Genomic DNA, 26,418 nt, shown 5'->3' with positions numbered 1-26,418 from the left:
GACACATTCTCTTAGAGAGCTATAAATATATTAAAAACAAGGTTCGGCCAACGACTTTTGTTATCTGAATCATTACGATTTTGGTTACTCTTGTTCAGGGGTCTGCATCATTTTATAAATCGCAGGTCATTTTCTCTAGAAAACGTTGCTCGGGAGCCGCAATCATTTAAAACTTTTTCTAGTAATTCTCAAGTGTTCTTTAAAACAAAAAAATCACACAAAATACGCGGTAGAAGTTAATTTTAATTATTAAATTAAGAGCCTGTTAAGTTTTTAGCTCAAATACTTTCATTATCATTACTTTTTTAAGAGTTTGAGCTGATGAGTACCTCGAAGGCTGCATATTTAGGCTTGGAGAACCGCAGTTTGTTAACCCCTACTCTAGTTACACTACTTGTTATGAATGCATTACTAATCTTATGTAAACCTAAGTGAGCTATAAGCTTACTCATTTCTTTTTTTTTTTTTTGTTTATTAGCTTTTTCAAAAGCTTTGCCTCTTTTATTTATTATCTAAAAACGTTACTTTTATATAAAATATATTATTGTTTTACTGATGGCAATCAAGTCTTAAACAAGTTTGGAAATAAGAATGAATAGTTTAAGGTTATTTTCAAACTGCAGACTCAATTTCCAGTAACTTTTGCAAAGTTTTTTTATAACTTATCACACCACAGTCTCTAAATGCACACAGTTGAAGTATATATTTAAAACGAAGTCCTTACTAATGCATAGTTTTAGTTAACTCTTTAATTTTAAAACTATAAGTACTTTACATTAAATACACAAGATATCTTTAAAATACCACAATTTTTTTTTATTGTATGCATTGTTAAATACGAAAAAAATAAATATACCAAACATTCGCATTAACAAAATAGTCACCTATTTGATAAATTACACTATTAGTATACTCAACGCTTTTGTAATTATTTTAATAGCTTCTGCCGAACAAGCAATAGCAAGTAGCCTTCTTGCCGTTACCACTGATGCACTTAGTTCCAGCTTGCAGTTGTTTCAGCGGTTTCAACGGAATGCAGAGGGACTTGGCACCCATGGAAGGCGCGTTGCTGTCTACATCTTGGTCACTGTTCGAAAAAATTATAAACTGTAAGATTAGACAATGTTTTAACAAACATAATTAGTTTTTTTAAAAGATGTGTGTGTAAACTAAACAAACAAGTTCAAGTTAATAATACAAACATACCGAGCGCTGTTCTTTTTGATCGAGGCTTCGGCGTCTTTATCGCCACAGAATGGAGCTTGGATTAACTGTAACATAATTTTTAGTTAGTAAAAATTTATTTAAATTATGTAGTTTATTTAGAAAGAGTTGTTATTTCAAGATTAAGTCTAGTCTTATTTTTACTAATGTATTTTCAGTCTTAATTTTATTTTACAACGTATTAGAAGCAAAAACTCAAAGTTTTGTAAGTAAACTTTTAAGCTATACAGGTTGTAGTAGTAAAAATTATTTAGTGTTTTACATTATAGCTATCTATATATCAATATTAACTTAATATCAGTGCATCTGCAAGCTTAGAACAGTATAAAACAAAAATAACTTTTCCTTCATCAAGATATTTACAGAAATCATCCCAGTTGTGAGCTACCACCATGTTATTACTCAATCCCTCACTGGCGCTGTCGTACATATCTTTTTGGATTTTCTCCATCAACCTCAGCACTTCAGCTTGCACGGAGGCCTCCTCACACATGAGCTTCTCACCGTTTCTTCTCACTACAAGTTTACACACTGCTGACTTCAGATCTTTAGGTCCTACCTCAAGTCTTACTGGAACTCCCTGTATTTAATTGTTTATGAAAAAAATTATACGAATAAATGTGAAAAACATTTTTTCTTTCAAATGATATTTTTTAAATGGTTTTAGTCATCGATTTTTACAATAGTCGTTCGTAAAATGGATAATGATCATACTATGGTTGCAAAAAACTAATATTGAATGTAAGTATTTATTTTTAACACAACATGCTCACCTTAAGTTCCCAGTGATTAAACTTCCATCCAGGAGAATAATTATCTCTGTCATCAAACTCGCACCTAACACCAACTTCTTCCAGTTTCTGTTTGTATTCCTCACATTTACTCCTAATGTTCGCCCTCTCATCTGCCGAGGACTTGGCAGTGATACCACAAGCTACTATGACAACCTTAATAAACAAAATCATTTGAAACATACTTCGTTGATAGAAATTATTTTTATAGTAGTTTTCTTTGTTTTGAATATTCAAGTTTTTAATATATCAATACTTATACTACTCTTTAAGTTAATATACTAGAACCTACTTGAACTTCAGCAACTCTTGGAGGAAGAACTAGACCCTTGTCATCACCGTGTACCATTACAAGCACTCCGATAGTACGGGTTGTGATACCCCACGAATTTTGATACGCGAAAGCTTTCTCTCCGGCCTAACAAATAAAACGCGGTAATTGTAGTTGAATTTTTGTTTAATCGCTGAAATATTATATTGCGATAAACGCCTTACAGAAAAATTACATAAATCATTTTTTATTTATAAAATGAGGCAAAACTAACTTTGTTGGGATCTTCAAAAGAAATGTCGAACATCTTGCTGAAGTTCTGCCCGAGATGATGGCTGGTTGCACCTTGGATCGCTCTGCCACTGGCCGGTATGTACGCTTCCACGGTCGTGGTGTAATCACCACCGGCAAACTTCTCCTTCTCCGTCTTCTTTCCTCTCACCACAGGAATTGCGAGCAGTTCCTCGTACACTGCCGCATAATGTTCCAGTATTTCGTACACCTGTGTGTGTGAAGGACTTACTTTTAAACAATATACCTCTGAATTGTTTAAATAAACATTTGAAATTAAGTTTAATACAACAAAAAATAGTGAATTTTTTAGTGAAAGCAAACAAGCTTATTCAGGTTGTCAAACTATGTTTATTAACAACAGTTTCAGACCTAATTTGTTTAATAGCAGGTATTAAATGATTTAATTTTTTTAACATAGTGAAGAAAACCAACTTCTTTCTCAGCTTCAGGATAAGTAGCAAACGCAGAGTGACCTTCCTGCCACAAAAATTCTCTGGTGCGAAGGAATGGTTGTGGATGCTTGAACTCCCATCTCTGTTTTTAGAAATTCTTACTTAATTAAACTTTTAACTTTAATTGTACAGTTCAATCTTACAAATTTAAACTAAAAATAAGATTACTATTTCCCGACTGTTTGAAATATTATATTATTGCTCTATCATTTTTGTCTAACAAACAAATATTCTTTGTCCTTAAAAAACTAGCAGAAATATACTAACAACAACGTTGCACCACTGGTTCAATCTAATGGGAAGATCTCTATGAGATTGTACCCGCTTAGCATATGCAGGGTACATTGCGGTTTCGCTAGTAGGTCTGATCGCTATGGGCTTCTCAAGTTCAGTATTTCCTGACCTTGTTACCCATGCTACCTGCAAAATGTTTATTGTTACTTTTTACTGACTCGATTTAAACCGAAATAAGAAAGTGAACATTTATTTTTACAACTTTTAAAACATTAAGTATTAAAAAAAAGCATCAAAATTCAACCACATTTATTTTCTATCATAGTTCTATTTGATAAAGTATGATTAATGTAGGGGTAGAGAACACTTGGGTGATGTTTGCTGGACTTATAAGTCCATATGATATGGATGTGTTTTTACTTCATTAAAAAGAATCTACTTAAAAAAAATTGCAATTAAACAGTATGCCCCCCAAAAAACTAATTTCAACCCCAAAAATCACATATTTTTTGATTTAAACAGTAAATAAATTACCTATTGACATAGATATAAAGACATATTAACTGCTTTTGTTGTATTATGACGTCATAATCACCCTATATATGCAAATTTTGTCTGTAAAATTGTGCTTTTTGGGAAATTAAAAAGCATAGCTTGTTAGTGATTTTGATAAATAAAAAATTGTTGTTAAACAAAACTTTTTAAGTATACTTACTTAACTTACCTTTAAAAATTTAGGTGATCAAGTATGTACATTAGCATATTTGATGTCATAGTTCATTTAGCTTTAAGTGTTAAAAAACCCTTAAATGATTATTCAATTGGCATTACAACAAATTAACAAAATATTTAAAAGTTACAATTTATTAAAGGCAAGATAATGTTGTATGGCATTAAACATTTAGTTAATGATTGCAAAATAAAACGAACACTGTACTAATGCAAAGTCTAGAAATTATATTGTACTAATTTCTTTGTTGGTATTAACACTTAACATTGTTGCAAAATGACTGATACTTTAAAAATTTTAGTATAAAAATCTTGTCACATGATTGATAAAATCTAATGGACTGTCTGTTTGAAATTTTAAGGTAAACATAATACTCTTAAAGATTTAAAAACTATCATTTAAATTTTTGTAAAAGACAACTGTTCTACTAAAAAATCTATTTGGATATGGTTTCTCAGTTAAAAAGATCTTTTAATAGAAATATTCCATTCCCCTTCAATTTTGCATTCAAGAACATAATCTATATGCAAGTTCAGCAAATCACGTTTAGATAGGTGTTTCCACTTCAAATAATTTCCATGTACAATGTTCGTTTTATTTTTCAATCTTTAACTTAATGTTAAATGCCATACAAAATTATCTTGCCTTTAATAAATCATGACTTTTTAATATTTCGTTAATTTGTTGTAATGTTAATTGATTAATTATTTAAAGGTTTTTCAAACACTTAGGCTAAATGAACCATGATATTAAATATACTGCTAAAATACATACCACATAACCTAAATTTTTAATGTAAGTAAGTATACCTAAAAAGTTTTGTTTTACAATAACTTTTTTTATTAAAATCAATAACAAGCAATTCTTTTTAATTTTCAAAAAAGCACAATTTTACAGACAAAATTTGCATATTTAGGGTGATTATGACGTCAAAATACATCAAAAGCAGTTAATATATCTTTAAATCTATGTCAATAAGTATAAGCTTTCATTTGATATATAAATTATAAGTCTAGAACATGTAAAAGTAATTTAATTACTGTTTAAATCAAAAATCGAAAAATATGTGATTTTTGGGGTTGAAATTAGTTTTTTGGTCGGCATACTGTTTTTTTTTTGCATTTTTTTAATACTTTTAATTAGAATATTTTTAGTAAAGCAAAAACACATCCGAATCATATGGACTCATACTAATTTTACAATATGATCAAAAAATGTGCTGTACTCCCTACCCCTAATTAATGTTGTTATAAATATTTCTATATATAAACGCAAGTCCTTTGTAAGTGTTTTGTATATAGATAATGTTTTTTACCAAACTAAATATTTATTTAACTAATAAAAATTGTTTCTTTTTTTTCTAAAAAAGGCTGACTACCTACTTATAAATGTATTTTTTTATTTTAAAAATAACTAGTTTATTTTCAAGGGTAAAAAAATTTTAAGGTGTTCATGCTTAGATAAAGTGATTATAATAGTTTTTTGAAAAATATACCTCAGGAGCAAAATCTTCTATGTGATCTTTTTCTCTCTGAAGTGCTGCTTCTGTGACGAAAATCGGAAAGTAGCAATTCTTCACTCCCATTTTCTTTATACGAACGTCGAAAAAACTCTGTTATATAAAAGTTTTAAAATTAAATGTTTATAGAACATCAAAACTAAAATTACACAACTTTTATACTATAACTTTAGACTATTATATATAAACATATAACCTATAACAAGGTAGCCACTGGGTATTTAGAAAATTCTTACAGGGTTCTTAAATACAATTTTTTGTCTTTTATTAGTATAAAACTAGTGCTTTATGATTAATACCTTAATTCTCTCCCAGATACTATAAGACCAGGGCATGAGAATGTAGCAACCACTGACATCATAGTAATCAATCAAATCAGATTTCAAAAGGACTTGTTTGTACCATTCGGGCAAATCCTCGTTCTTCTTTGCTTCCATGCAAAGTCTAGAAAATTATATTGTACTAATTTCTTTGTTGGTATTTCGGTATTTATAAACGATTTAAATGGCTCAAGATAAAACACTCTGAAAAACTTGAAAATGAACTAAAAAAAGACAGCTTATTTTTTAATTTGTAAGAACAAAACAAACCTGGTTTGTTTCTTGCCAGCATCAGCACTTACAGCCGCAACTTCTTTTTTGATTTGCGATTTCTTAACTTCTTTCTTCTTGCTTCCTGAAGACTTCTTGCTGCCTTGTTGGTTAGGACCTACATATTCTTCTCCAGTTGACTGCTTGTAATCTGACTTAAGTCGCTTCAACACCTATATGTACAGTTAACAATCATAGAAATAAAGTTTTACCTAAATTTTGTATGTTCACTTCATGCTCTTAAACAATAATGTTTCTTAGTCTACTGCAATATTCATGTATAACTTTTTAAAGTTATTTTTCAAATAAAAGAAGGCATTAGCTTTGCCAAAGCTAATCTAACAATGACTTATAAAAATATAATGATAAAACTATAGAAATCAAGAAATGTGCTCAATTTTATCTTAATTTACTTTATCTTAAATTATATAGAATCAAAACACCAAAATGTTTGTCTGTTTTTTTATCGAAAACTACAAATTTGTGATACTTAATTAATTTCCCTGAAGTTATATATAAAATCAAAACGCAAGCATTCATTTCAAACTATCACATGAATGAAATAATAGCTTTTTATTTATATAAAAAATAAAATAACTTTACAAGTATTAATAAAATAGTACTCTCATACTATTTATAAAACTTAAAACTTCCAAAGATATTTTTATAAGGAAAATTTTTGCTTTAAAAGAATTAAGAAAAAAAATAATAATCTATAAAAAATTTAGGATTCTATTCCTGAAACAGGTCTTATTACAGAATTAAGACCTGTAAGTGGTTTTTGGTCATATTGTTAATGGTTTATTTTCTATTTTAAATTACAGTTATTTTGAAACACTAAAAAAAAACATAAAACATCTTTTCAGAAGAATATCTAGAACTAGGTACTATGCAAAATATTTTACAATAGATTCTTCATTTATTAAAAATGAAAAATAAATAATTTTAAAAACTTCTATCTTTATTATCCTTCTAAAATTATTAAAAGAACTAACATTGACTTCAGCAGTAATTTGATCCGCGGAAGCTTTTGCTGCCTTAAGTGATCTAATTTTATTTCCTTGCTCAGTTACTTTGTTATACAATTCCATATTAGCAATCTGTCAAATATTTTATACAATTTAATTTAACAGATAAATCATTTAAAATAATCCTTATAAGCAAGTTTAGTTTTTTTTCGAAACAAAGATATGTTTTTATTTGTCGTTAAGACTTCAAGTGATTTATTTTTTAGAAATATATTCAATATTTAAGTTAAGTAACTTTAAACTAGATAAAAAATTAAAAAGATCATCAACTACTAAAACAAATTTAACTATCAATAACGTATTCATAAACATAATTAATTAAACAGTTTTAACTTTAGAATTTTACTACTATATCACATTAACAAAAGTCTAACTTTATTCTTAATTTAAATTTAAAAATACCTTTCAGTTAAAGCTTCCTAAATTTCAAACAACTAAAACTATTTAAAAAGAAGTGCTTAATATTTAAGTATTACACTACTCTCAAGAGCACTTTAAACATGACACAAATAAACAAAAATGAGTTAACTTGTCGAAAAAGTGAAAGTTTACTAAACTTTCACAAGTTACTTTGTTGCACATGTTTTTATATATAAAAATGATTATAAACTTCCGCAAGTTAAACATCTTGTATTTCACAATGTTAAAAAAACATTTTATATATGGTAAACAAATAATAGTTGTAGTGCGCAAAGAAAGTGCACACTGATAAATATGTGGTAAAGAGCATTTTTTAATATTTTTGAAACTGCCGATTTTGATGAGGCAAGCTGACATTTTTAAAGTTAATAAAAAATAATACTACATAGTTAACACTGTTAAATTAACAGCAAATTTTCATATTATATAATAATACTTTATGCATTTAGGATTTGTGCGCTAAAATTTTCAAATTTAGCCAGACATTTCTCAATTTAGACCGTCATTTTCTCAAAATAGGCAATATATCCTTTGGGGCGATTTTGTCTGTCAAGGAGTGTTAATTAGCTCTATGATAGCTGACATTAGCAGTTGTGTTGTTGACAAAATAGAAGTTATTGTCAAATTTATTTTATAATTTCAGAAATTTTGAGCATTTGCATGACAAACACTGACATTTTTCCACTTTTTCAAAAAAAAACTTAGCCTGATGCGAACAAACCCTGGCATTATTTCAGACTACAGATAAAAACTAATGAGTTTTTTATTAGTTAATTAACTTTTGAGTTCAAATTGTTAACATTGTTAAAAAACACTTTAAATAACACAAGAAAACAATATAAATGTCTATTCAACATGAATAACATGTTTACTGCAGCAGGCTGTAGCTAGAATGCCCCCACCACTCTATGTGGCTGGTTTATATAGCAATGTTATAAACTTTATTCAACATTACATCATTCTCCTTATGTTAACTTGCATCAGTATAACACTGGACCTTGTAAGCCGTCTCTTAAACACTTGGATGAACATAGATTTTAGCTCAAAACTTCCATTAAATTTAAACAGTTATCAAGTGCAATTTGATATCCTGTTACACTTTCTCTTCTTCCACTGTTGAAAGAGAATCGTCACTCTACTTCTCCTCTGAACTTTTGTTGGACGATGAACAATACCCTTCCTTCATAAACAAGAAAAAAGTTACACATGTCAAAATTTAAATTGGTCTCAAAACTACTCATGTTTTTCATACAAAAATTTAAGGCCAGTTTAAATATAAAATTACTAAATAATTTTTAAAAAGTGGTCTTTTAGTTCTAAAAAATTTATATTTCGAACTATCAAAAAAAAAGTTAATGTGTTTTCCTAGCTTCAACAATTCACTTCAACTTCTAAAACACGTGTCACCTTGCGAGCTTTCTTTTAAACTCTTGGATGAACAAAAGCTCGAAACTTCTATTTAACTTAAACAGTTATCAAGTGCAATTTGATATCCTGCTACACTTAGCTGTTGTTTGTAGTTATTGTTTCAGCTAGTTTGAATATAATTGTCACAAATCAATGTATAAACATAAATGCTATAGAATAAATGAAAATACTAATTTATATCTGAAGTTATACATGAAACATTTTTAATAACTACGTACCTTAGCGTCTCCTGTAGCTTTGGACTGTTCAGTTTTTTTAGATTGAGCTGCAATGAAATTATGGTAATTAATTTGAAAATTAGCTTAGTATAGATCAAAAATAAAATTAACTTTTTTCATATGAAATATATAACTTGTATCTAATAACATTAAAACAAGTTAGAAAAAAAATTATAAGTTTTTTATGGCTTATTTAAACCACATTTTAATTTTAGTAAAATACTTTGTAGATTCTTACTTCTTGCAGTAAGTACTTAAATGTTTTACAGACAACTAATAATATGCTTAATAAATATGGAATCAAAATAAAATATTTTATAAAACCTAATTTTTTTCGAAGTTTTACTTAGCATCTTCTTCTCATACTTAATCAGTGAAAACTTGAATTTTTTCTAAATTATTTTGTTTAATCATTTTCTAGATCATTTTTAGTGTTCTCTTTAAAAGTTAATCCTACCGCAAATTTTATTGTTCAAAAAAAATTGTAAAAACTATGTTTTTTAAGACATTAAAATTATTCCTTTTCCTACCTGCCAACCACTGTTCTATAATAACATACTTTACTTTGCTATATGTTTTCCATTAAAGCTAATAAATTAACCAACAACTAATTATAATATATACAGCTTATTAAAGTCTCAATATATTTTCATAAAAATGAAAATACACACCTGGTTTAGGAGCTTGACCTGGTTTATAATCTTGTCCAGTTGCTTTCTTGTATTCTGCTTTCAATTCAAGCAAAACCTTGACAGCAGCAGTTACAGCGGCCTAAAAAATAAATAAAAAAATAAAATATGCTTAAAAACCTGTAAATAAATATATTAACAAACTTTATCAGCTTTGTCAGATTTAAGTTGTCGAACTTTATCTCCTTGTTGAGTAACTTTGTTATAAAGATCAGCATCTCCTGATGATTGTTGAGTTGCTGCCGGTGCTTTAAATAAAATCAAATTTTATAATTTGTTTTTTTATTTCTATACTCGACTCATTAACACAGGGTTGCACTCGTTTTTTCGAAATTTTTCCAGGTTTTCCAAATTTTTAAAAGTACACATTTTCGGGTCTATTTTAGTCAAAAGTTAAAAGGTAAGAAACTGTGGTAAATAGTATAAAAACATTAAAAAGATACTGTAAAGCTACTTTAAACATATGTTTTAATAAAAAAAATTTGATGATGACAATTTTTTAAGGTTTTTTGAGTCAAATTGAAATTTTACAACTAACATTTTAAAATTGTCAAAATTACAGGTTTTTTTAGTGAGTTTTGTTCAAAATTCAAGGTTTTTTTTTGAAATTCCAGGTTTTTCAGGTAAAGTGGCAACCCTGTAAGTAATAAAAGACCAATTAAAATGCTTTTTTTTGTTATTACTGAATAAAAACTTTGAAATTTAAGATTTAAAACGAAACAAATTGTTTCTTTATAAAATCTTATTAATGTGAATTAAACCTAACTAATGCATAAAAAGTTTAATTTAAATCTATTTTAATTTTAAAGAAGCATGGAATTTTTTTAAAGAGACATAAAATTTTTATAATAAAATAAATATGTAAAACTCAGGGTTAACAAAGATTAAAAAAAATCTAAGTTTTCTGACTTTTTCTATGTTCTTGAAAACAAAGTTTGCTAGATCATTTCTAGTTTAGAATTAAATAAAAAGTAAAAATATTCTTAAATAGTATAAAGATGTTAAAAAGATACTGTAATGCTACTTCAAATGTGAATTTTAATTAAAAAAAATCCTTTTTTTTGATAAATTTTTTGTATCTAATCTTAATTTCGTAACTTTGAATATAAAATTTGTTAATCAAGGATTTTACTAAATTTTCTTAAATTCCAGGTTTTTTTCAGGTTTTTTGGCAACCTTGTATTGTATTAAAGTGATACTAAACAGACTTTCATGACTTATTAGAAATTATCTTGTTCAAGGCAGATCAGAAAAACTTTAAACTTTAACAAGTAGCGAAATATAATTCTGATATAAGCCTAGAAGAAGTATCAAACTTTTTTTTTTATTCATAAAAACTTGAATCAAAAAATTAAAAACAACATATAAGTAATCATTACAAATAACAATTATTTGTACTAATCAACTTAAAAAGTAAGCGCAGAAATCTAATTAATTACAAAAAAATAAACTAAAAACCTGGTTTAGGAGCTTGACCTGGTTTATAATCCTGACCAGTTTTTTTCTTGTATTCTTCTTTTAATTCAAGCAAAACCTTGACAGCAGCAGTTACAGCGGCCTAGAAAATGAATAAAAAATTAAAATATGCTTAAAAGATTGTAAATAAATATATTAACAAACTTTATCAGCTTTGTCAGATTTAAGTTGTCGAACTTTATCTCCTTGTTGAGTAACTTTGTTATAAAGATCAGCATCTCCTGATGATTGTTGAGTTGCTGCCGGTGCTTTAAAAAGTTTAACAATATAGCTTGCTACTTTTTTTTTAAACTCGAGTAATGAAATATAAAAAAAGCATTTGAAATGATATTTTTCTATTTAATAAAAATAGAATAAGAGAATTAGACGTTTAAAATGATCAGGGTTTATACTAAATTGTTGAAACTTTAGACTGACAGGCTAATACTTAAAAATTATCCCTAATATTTTTTGGGGGCGCCAATTTAAGCTTGTAACAACATAAAAATGACGTGGCATATTCAGGGTTGCCACAGATCAAGCTGAGCATAATTTCTTAACTTTTCCCGACTTTTTATTATAATTTTTCTGACTTTTCTAAATCAAACTTTCAATTTAAATTTATTTTAAAATACATAATCAAACACTTGAAACTATATAAAGCTTTCATTCTTATATTTCCTCTTATTGTTTAGTAAAAAAACTTGTAACAAATAAATATACTCTTATTTATTTAAAAACTACAGTTATTCTACAAAAAATTACAAATAAGTAAACTTAACATATAATTTTATGGCATGTACCTCTTTTATAACTTAATTTTAAAATTCGAACAACTTTAAAAAAATTATCAAGAGGTAAAGTAACGCATAAACTTGTTGCATAAAATACTTAACTTAGTGCTTTATTAAAGAACTTTATTTTTTGCTTAAACAATAACACTTTGGTTCTAAAATTTTGTAAGATAAACTTTTGTGTATATATCACAACTATGGAAGTCTTGCCACAGACAACCAATACTAAAAAGCATAGATAAACTGCTTGTTTAATTAGGGTATCTGATCAATATATTAATAAAAAATTTCAGTTTTATAAATGATATTTTTATGTTTTTTACCAGATGAAGGCATTGGAAAATAAGCAATTTTGCACATTTAAACAGACAAAATCTGAAGTTTTTTTAAATTTCCTGACTTTTTTAAGCCTCAATTATTCCTGACTTTTGTAATTTTTTTTTAGTTTTTCTTCATTTTCCTGCCCTTGTGGCAACCCTGCATATTAATGTTAGGACTTTTTGGTTAATTTTTTATTTTTAATTATTATTTTTAATTTCAAACTATTTTTGAATACTGCTCCTCAAAATTCACGTTGATATTATATTTTTTTGAAGTTGAATTTTTTGTAATGGCTACAGACACATAAAACATTTTACATTCAGGATGATAACTAACTCAATCTTTAGTTTCTATATAACTTACTAGAGCAAAAAGAAAAAAAAGATTCTCAAGTTTCTATAAAACTTCAAATATTTTCAAGAATTTGTACTGACAATCGCTGATATTTTGCTACTACTCCAACAAAGTGGTTTAGTCTACTACGTACAAACCCTAAACTATACTAAAATATTTAGTTTGTAAATAGTTTATAAAAATTTTGGTGGGAAAAGTAAAACTAACTAGTTCAAGAGTTTTATTTTTTACAACAGAACACTTGTGCAAGTTAAATAATTAATCATTAAAAACCTGGTTTAGGAGCTTGACCTGGTTTATAATCCTGTCCAGTTGCTTTCTTGTATTCTGCTTTTAATTCAAGCAAAACCTTGACAGCAGCAGTTACAGCGGCCTAAAAAATTAATAAAAAAATAAAATATGCTTAAAAACCTGTAAATAAATATATTAACAAACTTTATCAGCTTTGTCAGATTTAAGTTGTCGAACTTTATCTCCTTGTTGAGTAACTTTGTTATAAAGATCAGCATCTCCTGATGATTGTTGAGTTGCTGCCGGTGCTTTAAATAAAATTAATAATAAATTGTTATTTTATTTCTATTCTCAACTCATAAATAATAAAAGACTAATTAAAATGATTTTTATTGTTTTTACTGAATAAAAACATTGAATTTCAAGACTTAAAGCAAAACAACTGGTTTCTTTACAAAGTCTTAGTAATGTGAATAAACCCAAAACTAATGCATAAAAAATTTATTTTTTTAAGAGACATAAAATTTTTATTATACAATTATGAATGTGTAATACTCAGGGTTGACAAAGGTTTAAAAAATTTTTAGGTTTTCTGAATTTCTTCTAGGTTTTTGAAAACATAGTTTGCTAGATCATTTCTACTTTCGAATTCAGTAAAAAGTAATAATCTTAAATGCTATAAAAATGTTTAAAAGATGCAAAAGTCCTATAATTTTTTTTTTAATTTTTTTGTATCTTATCTTAATTTCCTAATTTTAGATGTAAATTTTGTTTATAAATTAAGATTTTTCCCGGTTTTAATTAAGTTTTTTTTAATTCAAGGTTTTTTCCAGGCTATTATTCCTAAATAGTGAAATTCAAGGCCTTTTCAAGTTTTTTGGCAAACTTGTATTTAAAAGATACTATACAGACTTTGATGACTTATTAGAAATTATCTTGTTCAAGGCAGATCAGAAAAACTTTAAACTTCAACAAGTAGCGAAATATAATTCTGATATAAGCCTAGAAGAAGTATAAAACTTTTTTTTTATTCATAAAAACTTGAATCAAAAAATTAAAAACAACAAACAAGTAATCGTTACAAATAACAATTATTTGTACTAGTCAACTTCAAAAGTAAGCGCTGAAATCTAATTGATTACAAAATAAATACACTAAAAACCTGGTTTAGGAGCTTGACCTGGTTTATAATCCTGTCCAGTTTTTTTCTTGTATTCTGCTTTTAATTCAAGCAAAACCTTGACAGCAGCAGTTACAGCGGCCTAGAAAATGAATAAAAAAATAAAATATGCTTAAAAGATTGTAAATAAATATATTAACAAACTTTATCAGCTTTGTCAGATTTAAGTTGTCGAACTTTATCTCCTTGTTGAGTAACTTTGTTATAAAGATCAGCATCTCCTGATGATTGTTGAGTTGCTGCCGATGAAGTTGCTTTTAAAAAACATGTTTTCTTTAACTAATATGTTTAGTATTAGCAAATTATTTAACAGAATTAAATAGAGGATATAATAATATTTTTATTTACAGTAGCCTTATTTTGTTATTTAACTGTATTTAATAAATGTATTAACCTTTTATTTAATCTTAATTTGTTAACTGTAATTAAGCTATTACTAAATAAAAATACAATCAATAAAAATGAACATTAAACTTTAAATGTTACGAACAATGGAAGCTTTATAACAAAAAATTTAAAACAAAGTGTCAAAACAAGACTTGAGGACATAACATAAACTTAGTAGAATCACATTTTAATTCTTTGTTTCTAATAGACTTGGTAAAGGAGCAAAAACGGATTAGATTATTATAAAATAAAACAATATATTAAGCAAACTATTTAAATATACTTATTTTTATAAGTTTTCTATAAATAGGCCATATATTGTTATTAAACTTTACAGATAATAAATATATTTTTAAAGGACTGACTAATTCATAAATTGTTTAGTTATGTAATTACGTTTTAACACAAAGTTTAAGAAATGTTTTATAAGAACCTATAAAAAGCAAAGACTAACATTTTTGTTTAGCAGCTTTCTTTTCCTTCCTTCTATCATTGTTGGCGTTGTTTGTAGAGGTTTTTGCTTTCTTTGCACCTGTCAACTGCGTCTCCTTTGTCTTTCCATCAGGGATTTTTATGAGTACAAGTGGAGTCTCGATACTGCTCGACTTACTGTTATAACTTGCTGTAAACATACACAACTCGACACAGACAGTATATAAATTAAATGAAAAATTAAAGGTAGATTACAACTTAAATGGTAATTAAATTAAAATACATTTTTATTTAGTAATTAGCAAAGTAATCACATAAAAACCTAAAAGAGTACTCCTGTTCGCATCTGAAGTAACCCTTTCTTTGTATTTGAATAATGTCGTTCTTCTGGAGGTTGGTAAGGCCAACTTCACCTTGCATTTTCACTACTTTCTGTTGATGAAAAAATTATATAAAATATATCATTAAAAATTTTCTATTCTAATTTTTATTAACTTGAGTCGAATTAACGTTTCTAAAATGAAAATTTGTAATCCTATACTATTTTAGTATTTATTATTACTGCTATCAATTATGCTACTAAGGTATTATAATTTTTTTATTTACGATTTATCAAAACTAGCTTTTCATTTTATTCTGTAAATTTTTTCTTTAAATAAATTTTGTTGCAATTCGAAGTAACTTTTTACATAATCAAAGTACATACACATCAATTATATTTGTAATACTTAAAAATTTTGAAGTTATCAGATTTATATAGTCATAACTTTAGATAAAAACATATAGATATCAAAATTTAAAAGGTTAATGTGAAGTGCACTGACCACGTTGGGCACATGACAATATAGGTTTAATAAGTTTTTTTGTCACAATTTCAATAAAAACGAACTTTGGAATCAAAATTTATGAGTTGTTTCCAGTCGTCGTCAGCTTCTATTTTTTCTTTTGTAAGGAGATCGCTGTAGTACATGCAGGTGCAAGGCACACTTCTTCCCGATGAAACCCAGTGAACTTTGTGGGTCTTTTTGAAGTTCTTGTCGTCTGTGTTCACCTGTCCTTGAATCTCCGTGACCTGTCAGTAAAACAAACCTAACTTCCATACAATCAGCTGATTTTTGTTTTAAAAAAAGTGAGGTCTTTAAGACCAATTTCAAATAATTACGCTTTTATGAAACAAAATTATTTCATAAAAAACAGATAGCAAACAACAAGTAACAAACAAACTTGGTTATTTTCATCCCTGACGACCCGGGTGATCATGATGTTACCCCAGTTGATGAAAGTTACGTTGCTGCCTTCGACGAACTCGCTAGCGTCTTCTTTCTCCACCAACACCGTTTTCGACACCCATGTCTTTTTCTTACCTGAAACATTTGTATTTACTTTTAATTCTTTTATTTAACTTGCCAGATGTAGAACACGTGTTTGTTAACAATTTTTTAAGTATCCTCAAAGCTCAAGTAATTCTGTTAAAATATATACTTACCAACAATGAAATATGAAAATAAATTAGCTGTCACACTATCTAAAATAACTTGAAATATCAATAAATCTACAAGTAACACATAGTTTTTAAACTTTATTTATCAAAAAAATACCGAGTGAAGGATCTTTTGGATGGAGATCAACATCAATTTGTTTTTCGGCATCAAGTCCACTGATTTTCACAGGAACTGTGTTACCGGTAGGAACAGCAAGATACCTATGTGCAACTGGATCTATAACCTGGTAAGTATTATTTTAGTGATGCAATCATTAACTTATTAAAACTAACTTAAACAATTTATTTAAAGACCTAACTAAAAGATAAAACAATTTGTCATATAATTAATAAAACACATAAGCAATTGAAGCGATTAAATTTAGTTTTTTTTTTCACTTTTAAGCTCTTTAAAAATAATAAACAAACCTGTTTGTTAAAATTCCATATTTTATCCCATTCCATGAAAACGTTTGAAGTGGAGCTCCCGACTGAAGCAATGAACTTTTTCAAACCTTCAATTGTCATTCCTCTTCTTAGAATTCCCCTCAAAGTCGGCATGCGTGGATCGTCCCTGCAAAAAATAGTTTTTGGCTTCTTTTAAATTAGTCCTATTTCTTTTTTGGTAGAGTCAGTTTAAAAGTAAATTTTCTTGTGTAAAACAGATAAAAACAAACAAAATAATTTAGATAGATTTTAATATATTAAAACTGAAGAGTTCGTTGAAATAAACCTAAAAGAAAACAATATTTCTGAACATAATTTTGAGTTATTTTAGAGACTTAATTTATATATTTTTAAACAAACAATATTTACCATCCATCAACGATTCCTTCCTCAACAAAATAGGTCAATTTACGTTTGCTCAGCAAAGTCTTGACTAAATTCAATCGACTATGAAAATAATATAATTAGAAATTTACTACATCTTTCACAATTTTACAACTTAAAGGGATTTTATGTAAATTTTTTATTAAAATATATACTATATTAGATCAATAATTATTTTAAATAAGTAATATAAACTTTCAAACTTCTCTAAACAATAATTAACAGAAGAAAAAAATAAAAATTTGATTGCATTTAAAATGTTACAGTATTTTTTTCTAAACTTTCTCAACCTGTAAGACTTAATTTTAACTGGTCTAAGTTTCATTTTTTCAATGAACCAATTAAATTGCTCATCTCTAGCAAGATACTCAGTAGTTCTCAGTGCGTGAGTCACTCCTTCTACACTGTCTACAATTGGGCATGCGAAATCGTATGTTGGATATACTCTGGAAAATCAAAAATAATAATGTACTTTTTAGTCTGTTAAAAAACAGTATAAATTTTAAAGAAAATTAAGGAAAAGTAACTTATTTGAATAGATTTTTTCCTCAACTAAACACAGACTCACTTATATTTAGTACCGGTAGCAGGGTGTGGTGTGTCAATTTTAACCCTGTAAACCACGGGATCCCTCAAAGCTCCGTTGTCTGACTTGTAGTCCATTTTCGCCCTCAGGCAAATTTCCTGGCCTCGTTTAGAAGCAATCTTCATCTCTTGCCACATTTTCCAGTTCTTATCCACACCTAACATGTGAAAAATATTTTTGTGAAACTTTTAATTAATCAGACTTTCCAACAAACTTTAGTAAAATTGTTTTTTTTTAAACAAATCGTAGGTGTCACAACAACAAACATAGAAAATTAAGAACATATAACTTTGAAAAAGTCTTTAAAATTTACTTTTTGGTTATAATTTAAAAACGTTTTTTGAATTAAATATTTAACCTTCTTTTCGTATCTATATTTTTAAGCAAAAACTTTTTTTTTAACATGCAAAAATACTATTTTTATTTCATAACTAACTATTGTTTCTGTTAGAAGATGGTTGTTTATTCATTCTTTGTTCTCTGAAAACTTCTTTAGTACAGTCATCAGCATACACATGTCCTTCCTTCAACAACTTCTCAACCATTTCCATCATTTTATCAAAGTGATCAGAAGTTCTGGTGAAAAAATCAGGCTTGATCGTCATGGTCTTTACATCCTCCAAAATTGCCTTTTCAAAAAAAATATATTTACTACAAGAAGAGCTAAAATCAAATATTTAAATTGGTACTTGGAAAAATATATCAACTTTTTGAAAAAAAATTACCGAGAAACAAATTACCATCACTTAAATATTTTCAATGTTAAATGAATTAAACTCGAGTATCGAAAAAAAAGTAGTTTACTTTTTAAAAATAAAAACTAAAACATTGTCATTTTAACTTACATTGTGCAACGAATAATGTAAAAAAATTGTACGGTGACTATTAGATTTTGTTAAGGGATTGAGTAAGGTTTTTCAATAAAACTTTTTTTTTGATCATGCTTAAAATGTTGAATGTATTTATAAAAACTGCCTTAAACTGAAAACTTAATTGCTTTGATTTTCTAAAAATATACCATACAATTTATAACTTTTTTTAAATCATACTTTAAATGTTATAGTTTATAGCTGAAGTAAAAAAATTAAAACATTGTTTTAGTTAACTTGAAAGTAACTTAAAAATAAAAAAAAATCTTAGTTTTGACCTTGCACTATTTATACAAGGTTGCAAAAAGTTTATAAGCATTTTTTCTAGACTTTCAAAATTTCTTCCAGGTTATTAAAAGTACAAGTATTTTAGAATAAATTTAAGTTTAAGGTGAAAAATATCTTAAATAGTATAAAAATATTTTAAAGATACTGCATTTCTACTTTAAATTATTTATAATAAATAAATTTTTAAATGATACAAAAATATTTTTGTCAAGCGATTTTTGTTCAAAATTTCAAGTTTTTACACTTTTATTCAAAATTTCTCAAATTCCAGGTGTTTTTTACCTAAATTGTCAAATTCCAGGTTTTTCCAGGATTCCATATTTTTTGTAAACCCTGTTGTATAACATATTATACCAAAATTGAATATATATACAAATAATGTTACAGCCATCAGAAAAACAATTTAAAATTTCCAGTTTTGTAAGTAGAAAAATAATAAAACTTTATTTTTTATGTAAAATCTTTATGCTATTTCAACTTATTTTTGAGTTACGAAAAGAAATTTAGAAGCCAAGCTCTAATAAATGTATAAAAGCCGTTAAAAAGATTAAAAATATTTTATCTAAATAATTTTTCAAACTACTAATAAAAAGTTTGTTATCTTTTATTATTTTTTTGTTATTGGAAAATTTAGTAACTTTGTTGAGTCTTATTTTTATATAAAAAGCTTTTCGGAAATTTATAATTAACTATCATAATATTCAAAACTTCATTAACCTTTTCGTATTCAACTTTTTCCTTCTCTGGATTTGTATCATCAAATCGAAATACTAGTTTTCCATTATATTTCAGCTGGAAATATCTCAAGTTATATAAAGAATACTTTTTTTAGTAATTTAATTTTGAACTGGATCTAAATTTAAAAAATATAAGATAATTTAAAACACTTACAATCTAAAAAACAAATGTTTTGTACGCAAATACATTGTTGACTGACGGCGTTTTTCTGCTTATAAAACATTAATTAACAGCTCTACTGAGTCAAGTTTTCAAAGTATGCGCATAAGTAAACTTGAACTACCCCTAGTTTATAACTATCCTAATAGAGTCTCAAAAATAGAGTTCCAACCTTGTACTCGTTGTTGAGCAGTGCAGCTTTAGCGTGCCCGATGTGAAGATAACCGCCTGCTTCTGGTGGGAACCTGACAACAACCTTGCCATCTTCGGCACCTTCCAGCTCCATGTACTTGGCCTCATCCGCTTGCTTTCCACTCGATGAGTCTCCCTTCGACTTGCTTGCTTTCACGTTTCCCTTTAATTCCATTATTATATTATCCAAATGAATATTTTCAAGCTGCTATAAAAACTTTAAGAGACTTTTAAAAAGTTACAAACTAAACTGTAGCTATGCTATGTAAATGGTAAAAACTGTGAATACATTTACAGATTACGATGAGAACTTAAGTTTACTATTTGACTCACAAAACGAAATTAATTGAAATGCAAGTGCTTCTACAATAAAATATTGAGTATATTGTAAGTTCAAACTGTGTTTATTTTATACCTGAAAAAACTTGTTACAAGGTGGGTTGGATTGCAGATAATTGTACCACCTGAGCAAATTATCCGGACTTTTTTGCATTTTCGCCACAACTCCCTTCCATTCTGGCAGATCTAAAAATAAATTTAGTTGATAACAACATAAGTAAGCTTGATCATCATTATCACAACTGATAGCTAATTTCTACATTATTTCACAATAATTTTAATAGCTGCTTTTTTAAATTTGATTTGGAGAATGTTTTAGTAGAGCCAGAACTAAGCATATACAAATGTACTATTCAAAATTTCTACTCAATATTGTTAATGGACTGGACAAATTATATTATTATTAAGTCTGAACTATATATGCAGTTTAATATTTATATTTATTACAAATTATCTAATAAGTTTATTTTAATTAATATTAATTTTTAATTTATATTAATATTTACAGTTTAATATATTATTGATACATGCAGTTTAATATTTTATTTTTTGCTTGAAAAGGTCGCAATCTCTTGCCACCGAAACCGGTCGCGAATAAAATATATAATTTGCATAAATCTATTTACTAATGTCTGAACTATAAAATGACAATGTTTATATTAAAAACAAATTGTACAGTAATCTTCCTTTATTGTACCAACATATGTTTCTGTGTATTAACGAATCAACACACTTCAACATCTTCAACAGAATAACTCTATCAATAATTAATAAATATTTATTTTAACATTTATAAATATTCATATTAATTAATAAATATTTATATTATTGAGTTCTAAAGCAACACCGTTTTTATAGTATAGTTGGTGAAAGCATTTATTTTGATCTTTATAAAACTTTATACAAACTTTTAGGAAACTACTACTCTTTAAAGGAAAATTTAAACTCTGGTTTAAAGCAAAACATTTTTTAAGTAGAAAAAATTTTCAGCTAAAGAGTTTAAAGTAATACTACCTGTAAATGCTGACCAGATCAAAACATCAGCTAGAGTGAGCCTCTCCCCAACCAAAAAAGTTTTGAGCTTTAAAGCTTCATTAACAAAACTAATATTTGAACTTATGTCTTTGGAAGTCATTTTAGACGAATAAGAAGTCCAGGCATCAATCTGGGACTTCTCCTCCAAAGTTCCTTCAAACAAGAACTTTTTTGTTTGTTCATGTTGGCTGAGACGAGCAAGGTACTTTGTGATATCTTGCACACCATTCAATGGATATCTATTTAAATATTTTATTAATAACATTATAACAACTTTAAACGAGCAAATATACAACAATAAAAACTATAATTGAATTCTTGTTTTAAACTTGTTAATCTAAAAGTCAACAATAATCAAATTAAGGGCATAGGGGGTCCACCTTGATTTTTACAAGTTATTTTTATTTTATAGAGTTTTATCTGAGCAATCAGACATTTTTAACTGCTTGAAAAAATTCAAAGTATTTTTTGAGATATTAGCGATCAAAGTTGGTGACCTCAATAGGTTCCTATTAGAAGGCACAAACTAAAAATGCGAAAAAAGACCATTTCACTAAAAATCTATCTCCTCCTTCATTTTTTAAGCAATCTTCTTCAAATTTTCACAGAAAGTGTATTATTAAATTTTAAAAAGATTAAATGAAGGAATTTTTAACTTTTAAAAATAAAATTTTTATTAAATAAAACAACCTATTTTTGTTTTTTAATCCAAGATTTTTATTTTTTAATATTTTCAAAACTCCAACATTCAAAGTCTTCTAATTTACAAAATGAACGTTTCCTAAAAGTTTGAGGTCTCTAGCTCAAAAAATGAAGGAGAAGATAGGTTTTTAGTGATTTTTTATTTTTCTGAGATAATTAAAGTTGAAAAATTTGCGCTCCATATGCTTGTATCGGAATTTTTTTATAAAAATTACAATATCTCAAATGTTAAATAAAAAATGTTAATTCTATAAAAACTGGCTTGTAGTTTGTACTTTAAGCTTTCATATAAGATTTTTAAAAAATGTTGGACCCCCCTATGCCTATAAATATATTAGTTTAATATTGTAATGTTAGTTGACTTCTGAGTAACTTTATTAATGTAAACTACAGCCAAGGATTGCCAAAATCCTATGTAGGACCCCCCTATGCCCTTAATATTGAACTATACTGAATCAAACCTAAATTTTTCAGCTCACTAAAAATATTATGCAGTTTTTTGTTCAATTTTGAAATAAGTTAAGTGATATTATCAATATAAAGTAAACTTTTCTTAATATTTTTTAGATTTCATACCTCATTTCAGTAATGTTTGAAAAAAATTTAATTTTTTTGTGTGAAAATATTTTAATTATTTATAAAAAGAATATAGTTTTCTACTAAAAACTTTTAAAAGATCAAGAAAAGCCTACTTTATGATGACGAAACAAATTTGATAATAATCAATTTCAAAAACTTTACTGACTCAACTTTTAAATGTAATATAACAAGAAACTTAATTTTTATAAAACTTTATTGTATTTGAATAAGATTATTTTAAATAAGCAGTGAAGAGGTCTTTGACTGAAACTGAGTCTGCTTTTAAATATCTTGAAAGAATTTAATAAATATAATTTCTCCTCTAGAAGTTGATATCTTTTAATTAGTTTTCAAAAATCAAAACATATAATAAACTTAATTTTTACTATAAACTTTAATAAAAAAAGGCTATAAGTTATATTTTAAATCTAATATGTATAAACAATTACTATAAGCAAATGTTTTTGGCAATTTTCTTCAGGTTTTAAAAATTTCTCCCTATTTTTAAAAGTACACTTTTGAAGCCTTTTTTAGTTTGAAGTTAAACTCAAGGTAAAAAACTGTGTCAAACAGTATTAAAAAAATGAAAAGATACTGCAAAGCTACTTTAAATGTGCTTTTTATCAAAAAATTTTTGATGATGACAAAAAACTTTTATCTATAAGATACATCTTTGGTGTCAAATTGAAATTTTACTAATTAAAATGTAAAAATTGTTTAAAATTCCAAGTTTTTCCAGATTTTTTAATCAAAATTTCTTAAATTCCAAGTTCCAAGTTTTTTAGCCTTAATTGTCAAATTCCAGGTTTTTCCAGGTTTTGAAGTTTTTTTGGAACTTAGTATAAGTTAACATAAATTGATAAATAATAAATATAGTGTTTTTAAAAACAAAAATGGTAAAAAAAGTGCATCTTACCCTCCAACATTTAAAGACAACTTGTCTGCATGTTTAAAACTGACATCGACGTTAGATCTACAACATTCTTGCAAAATCTTCAATGCTGTGTTAAGTTAAATGGATAAGTTAACAAATTAATAAATTATCTATAACTAAGATTTTTTATTTTTTAAAACTTATAAAATAAACTGCATTCGATAAAAAAAAAATTCTTTTAGTTGAATAACACGTCATATTTTACTTAAAATATATCTTTTGTACAAGCTATTTTATTAGTCTTATTTGATAAAATCCAAATTTTTTGTATAAGATTCAACTATATTAAGAGAATTAAAGAAAGAAGCTTGGAATTATATTCAAAATAAATATCTAAAAAATAGATTGTGTACGTAAAAAAATTTAAGACAACACAATATGTATGAAAACCTTTTATAATCATAAGAGTTTAAATTTGGAGAAACAACCTTGTTTTTGACTAGTGTTATTTGATGATAAAATTAAAAATTAGGACTTAAAAAACTTTTTGCAAAACTTATTCAAAAACATTTATTATAATTCTAATTCAGAGTTGCTAAGTTTTGGTGTTCCCCATATAATTAGTACAAAATATAACACTATACCTGTTGGAACCTTTTTTTGGTTAACATTAATATCAACTTTTTGTAACTTATCCATTTTTTAATTCAACATAAATCTATAAAAAAACAGAAACTTATAACTAATAATTTAAATAACATTATCAAAATCTAATTACATATTACCTAAATAATTCATATAAGTAATAAACTGTTATCAGTTTTAAAGAAGAAAACTACATTAAGTTGTACAACTATTTCTGACTCGTCTATTTTTTTTTATGTATATAAAATATTGTCATTATTTCTATAAAATATGTATCTTTTTATTCATTGTTTTATTCAATTTTCCTAGTGTTCATTATTTTGGTTCAAAACAGTTGTCGCTTTCTGCCTTTCATGCGCACTTCTTCAAATTTACACAAAATATTTTCAGTATCTTGCTTAGCTACAGGATAGTTTTTATAAGCTTCCAGTAAATTTGAAAATAAATCTTTTGAGTCTGGATGTGTGCTTAAGAAAGCTCTTTCAAGAACATACAAGTCTGTAGCCTTATCATATGGCTTTTCTGAATGAAAACCCAAACCAAAATCAATAAGGTAAACATCAAATTCATTTTTATCCTTATCTTCTAAACATAACTTTTTGGATTGTGGTGGCTCTTCTAATCCGCTTTCTACTAAGAACAAGTTTGAAGTAGTAAGATCCCCGTGTATAATTGAAACATCATGGAGGCGAGCAATTGCTTCTCCAATTTTTTTCACAATGGAAACACATTTATCATAAGTTTTTTCCTTTTCAAAATTGAAACTAATGAAGTCTTTGGCAGTTGAACCTTCAAAAAATTATAGTTTAACCTACACCTTTCAGCTTTAGTTTCATAAAAAGCTTTATATATAACTTTATATAAGTCTAAAAATTTAAATTGCTAAATATTAAAACCTAAGTAAGTTCTTTTTTCTGTAATTATATCAGCTTATATTTAAAATATATAATAGTAATAATATTTTAAAAGCTTTAGAAAATGTAATATTTGTATAAAATTCACATATTTTTACATACATTTATACATCCTAATTAATATTTAAACAATTTGAAACAAGTGAATCATAAACTCTTAAGATTTTATCTAAAAAGATTTAAATTTACCTTTTAATTTTTCCATACAAATTAAAAATCCTCTTTCACTTTTCTTTGACCATTCAACTTTAGGAGTTAGTATTCCTTCTTTTTTGCACTTTTTTAGATATCTAACTTCAGCATTGAATCGATCTTTATTAAGTTTATCATCAATGTCTTTAACTCTATACTTTTTACTAAAGCGCTCTTTTATTAGCACACTCCTACCATTGAACTTTCCAAAATAAATTTTTGCTTCAGCTCCTTGATTTACTAGAGTTAAGTCTTGAACTTGTTCCATGTTTACTTATAGCTTTTTAAATGTCAACTAATAAAAAAAGGTTCAGTTGTAAAACCTTGAGAAAGATTACTTCTTTAAATCTTTATATACTTCAGAATTAAAAGTTTCAGAGTCAGTAAGATTAAAACTAATAAATACTTATATATATATATACTTCACAGGGTTGCCAAAGGTTTTTAAAAAATTTTCCAGGTTTTCTAATTTTCTAAAATTAAAGTTTTTTGGTACATCTTTGGTAATGTCTTAACTAGTAAAAAATATTGAAGAGATACTGTATTGCCTTTCCTGCCACTTTTAATGTGTTTTATAACAAATAAATTCCAAATGATACAAAAAAATTGTTGTATATGATAGATGTCACTAATAAAAATTTCATCTTTTAGATGTAAAAAATGTTAAAAATGGTAAAACACATTTTTTCAAAATTAATCTTATATTACATAATTAAGTAAGATACTTGCTACTTTTTACTGCTTGTTAAATTGTTAATTTTTTTAGTTTTGAGATAAGTGATTTAAGTTACAGTGTTTAAAAAATTATTTAGGGGAGGCAAAAACTTCAAGGGCAAAATTAGATTGTTTCACTAAAAATCTATTTCCTCCTTTTATTATTAACAACTGTTTTAAAACTTTTATAAATTTTGAAAAAATTATATAAAACAGATTTTTTTTTATTTTTGTATAAA

At 26.6% G+C, this 26,418-nt stretch overlaps 2 protein-coding genes across 6 annotated transcripts; both read right to left on the bottom strand.

Moving 5' to 3' along the window:
• Positions 1-801: 801 nt before the first annotated feature.
• LOC145829722 (bifunctional glutamate/proline--tRNA ligase-like) lies at positions 802-24,434 on the bottom strand. Of its 5 annotated transcripts, none has more exons than XM_082937585.1 (37): positions 24,359-24,434; positions 23,757-23,841; positions 21,539-21,798; positions 20,601-20,710; positions 20,166-20,348; positions 19,814-19,888; positions 18,376-18,568; positions 17,922-18,096; positions 17,644-17,799; positions 17,339-17,416; positions 16,952-17,096; positions 16,641-16,767; positions 16,267-16,406; positions 15,932-16,114; positions 15,365-15,474; positions 15,065-15,219; positions 14,368-14,477; positions 14,206-14,305; positions 13,248-13,351; positions 13,086-13,185; positions 11,509-11,612; positions 11,347-11,446; positions 10,033-10,136; positions 9,871-9,970; positions 9,200-9,246; positions 7,101-7,205; positions 6,106-6,278; positions 5,815-5,959; positions 5,492-5,608; positions 3,300-3,452; positions 3,013-3,114; positions 2,561-2,788; positions 2,308-2,433; positions 1,998-2,171; positions 1,565-1,804; positions 1,207-1,271; positions 802-1,087 (listed from the first exon to the last, which is right to left on the bottom strand). In XM_082937585.1, the coding sequence occupies exons 1-37, from the start codon at positions 24,411-24,413 to the stop codon at positions 934-936; spliced, it is 4,881 nt and encodes a 1,626-aa protein (XP_082793711.1). In that variant the 5' UTR covers positions 24,414-24,434; the 3' UTR covers positions 802-933. The 5 variants fall into 5 exon arrangements, with proteins under 5 accessions (XP_082793711.1, XP_082793715.1, XP_082793713.1 ...); XM_082937589.1 differs by having other exon boundaries at positions 13,104-13,185; XM_082937587.1 differs by having other exon boundaries at positions 13,248-13,342.
• On the bottom strand, positions 24,434-25,755 carry LOC145829723 (EKC/KEOPS complex subunit TP53RK-like). The gene is made up of 2 exons (XM_082937592.1): positions 25,463-25,755; positions 24,434-25,148 (listed from the first exon to the last, which is right to left on the bottom strand). The coding sequence occupies exons 1-2, from the start codon at positions 25,731-25,733 to the stop codon at positions 24,685-24,687; spliced, it is 735 nt and encodes a 244-aa protein (XP_082793718.1). The 5' UTR covers positions 25,734-25,755; the 3' UTR covers positions 24,434-24,684.
• Between the last annotated feature and the right edge of the window lie 663 nt (positions 25,756-26,418).

The sequence above is a fragment of the Thalia democratica genome, chromosome 2 (genome assembly GCF_965202585.1).
Source record: "Thalia democratica chromosome 2, ktThaDemo2.hap1.1, whole genome shotgun sequence".
NCBI classification, from domain to species: domain Eukaryota; kingdom Metazoa; phylum Chordata; class Thaliacea; order Salpida; family Salpidae; genus Thalia; species Thalia democratica.
This window is presented reverse-complemented; position numbering and strand designations above follow the sequence as displayed.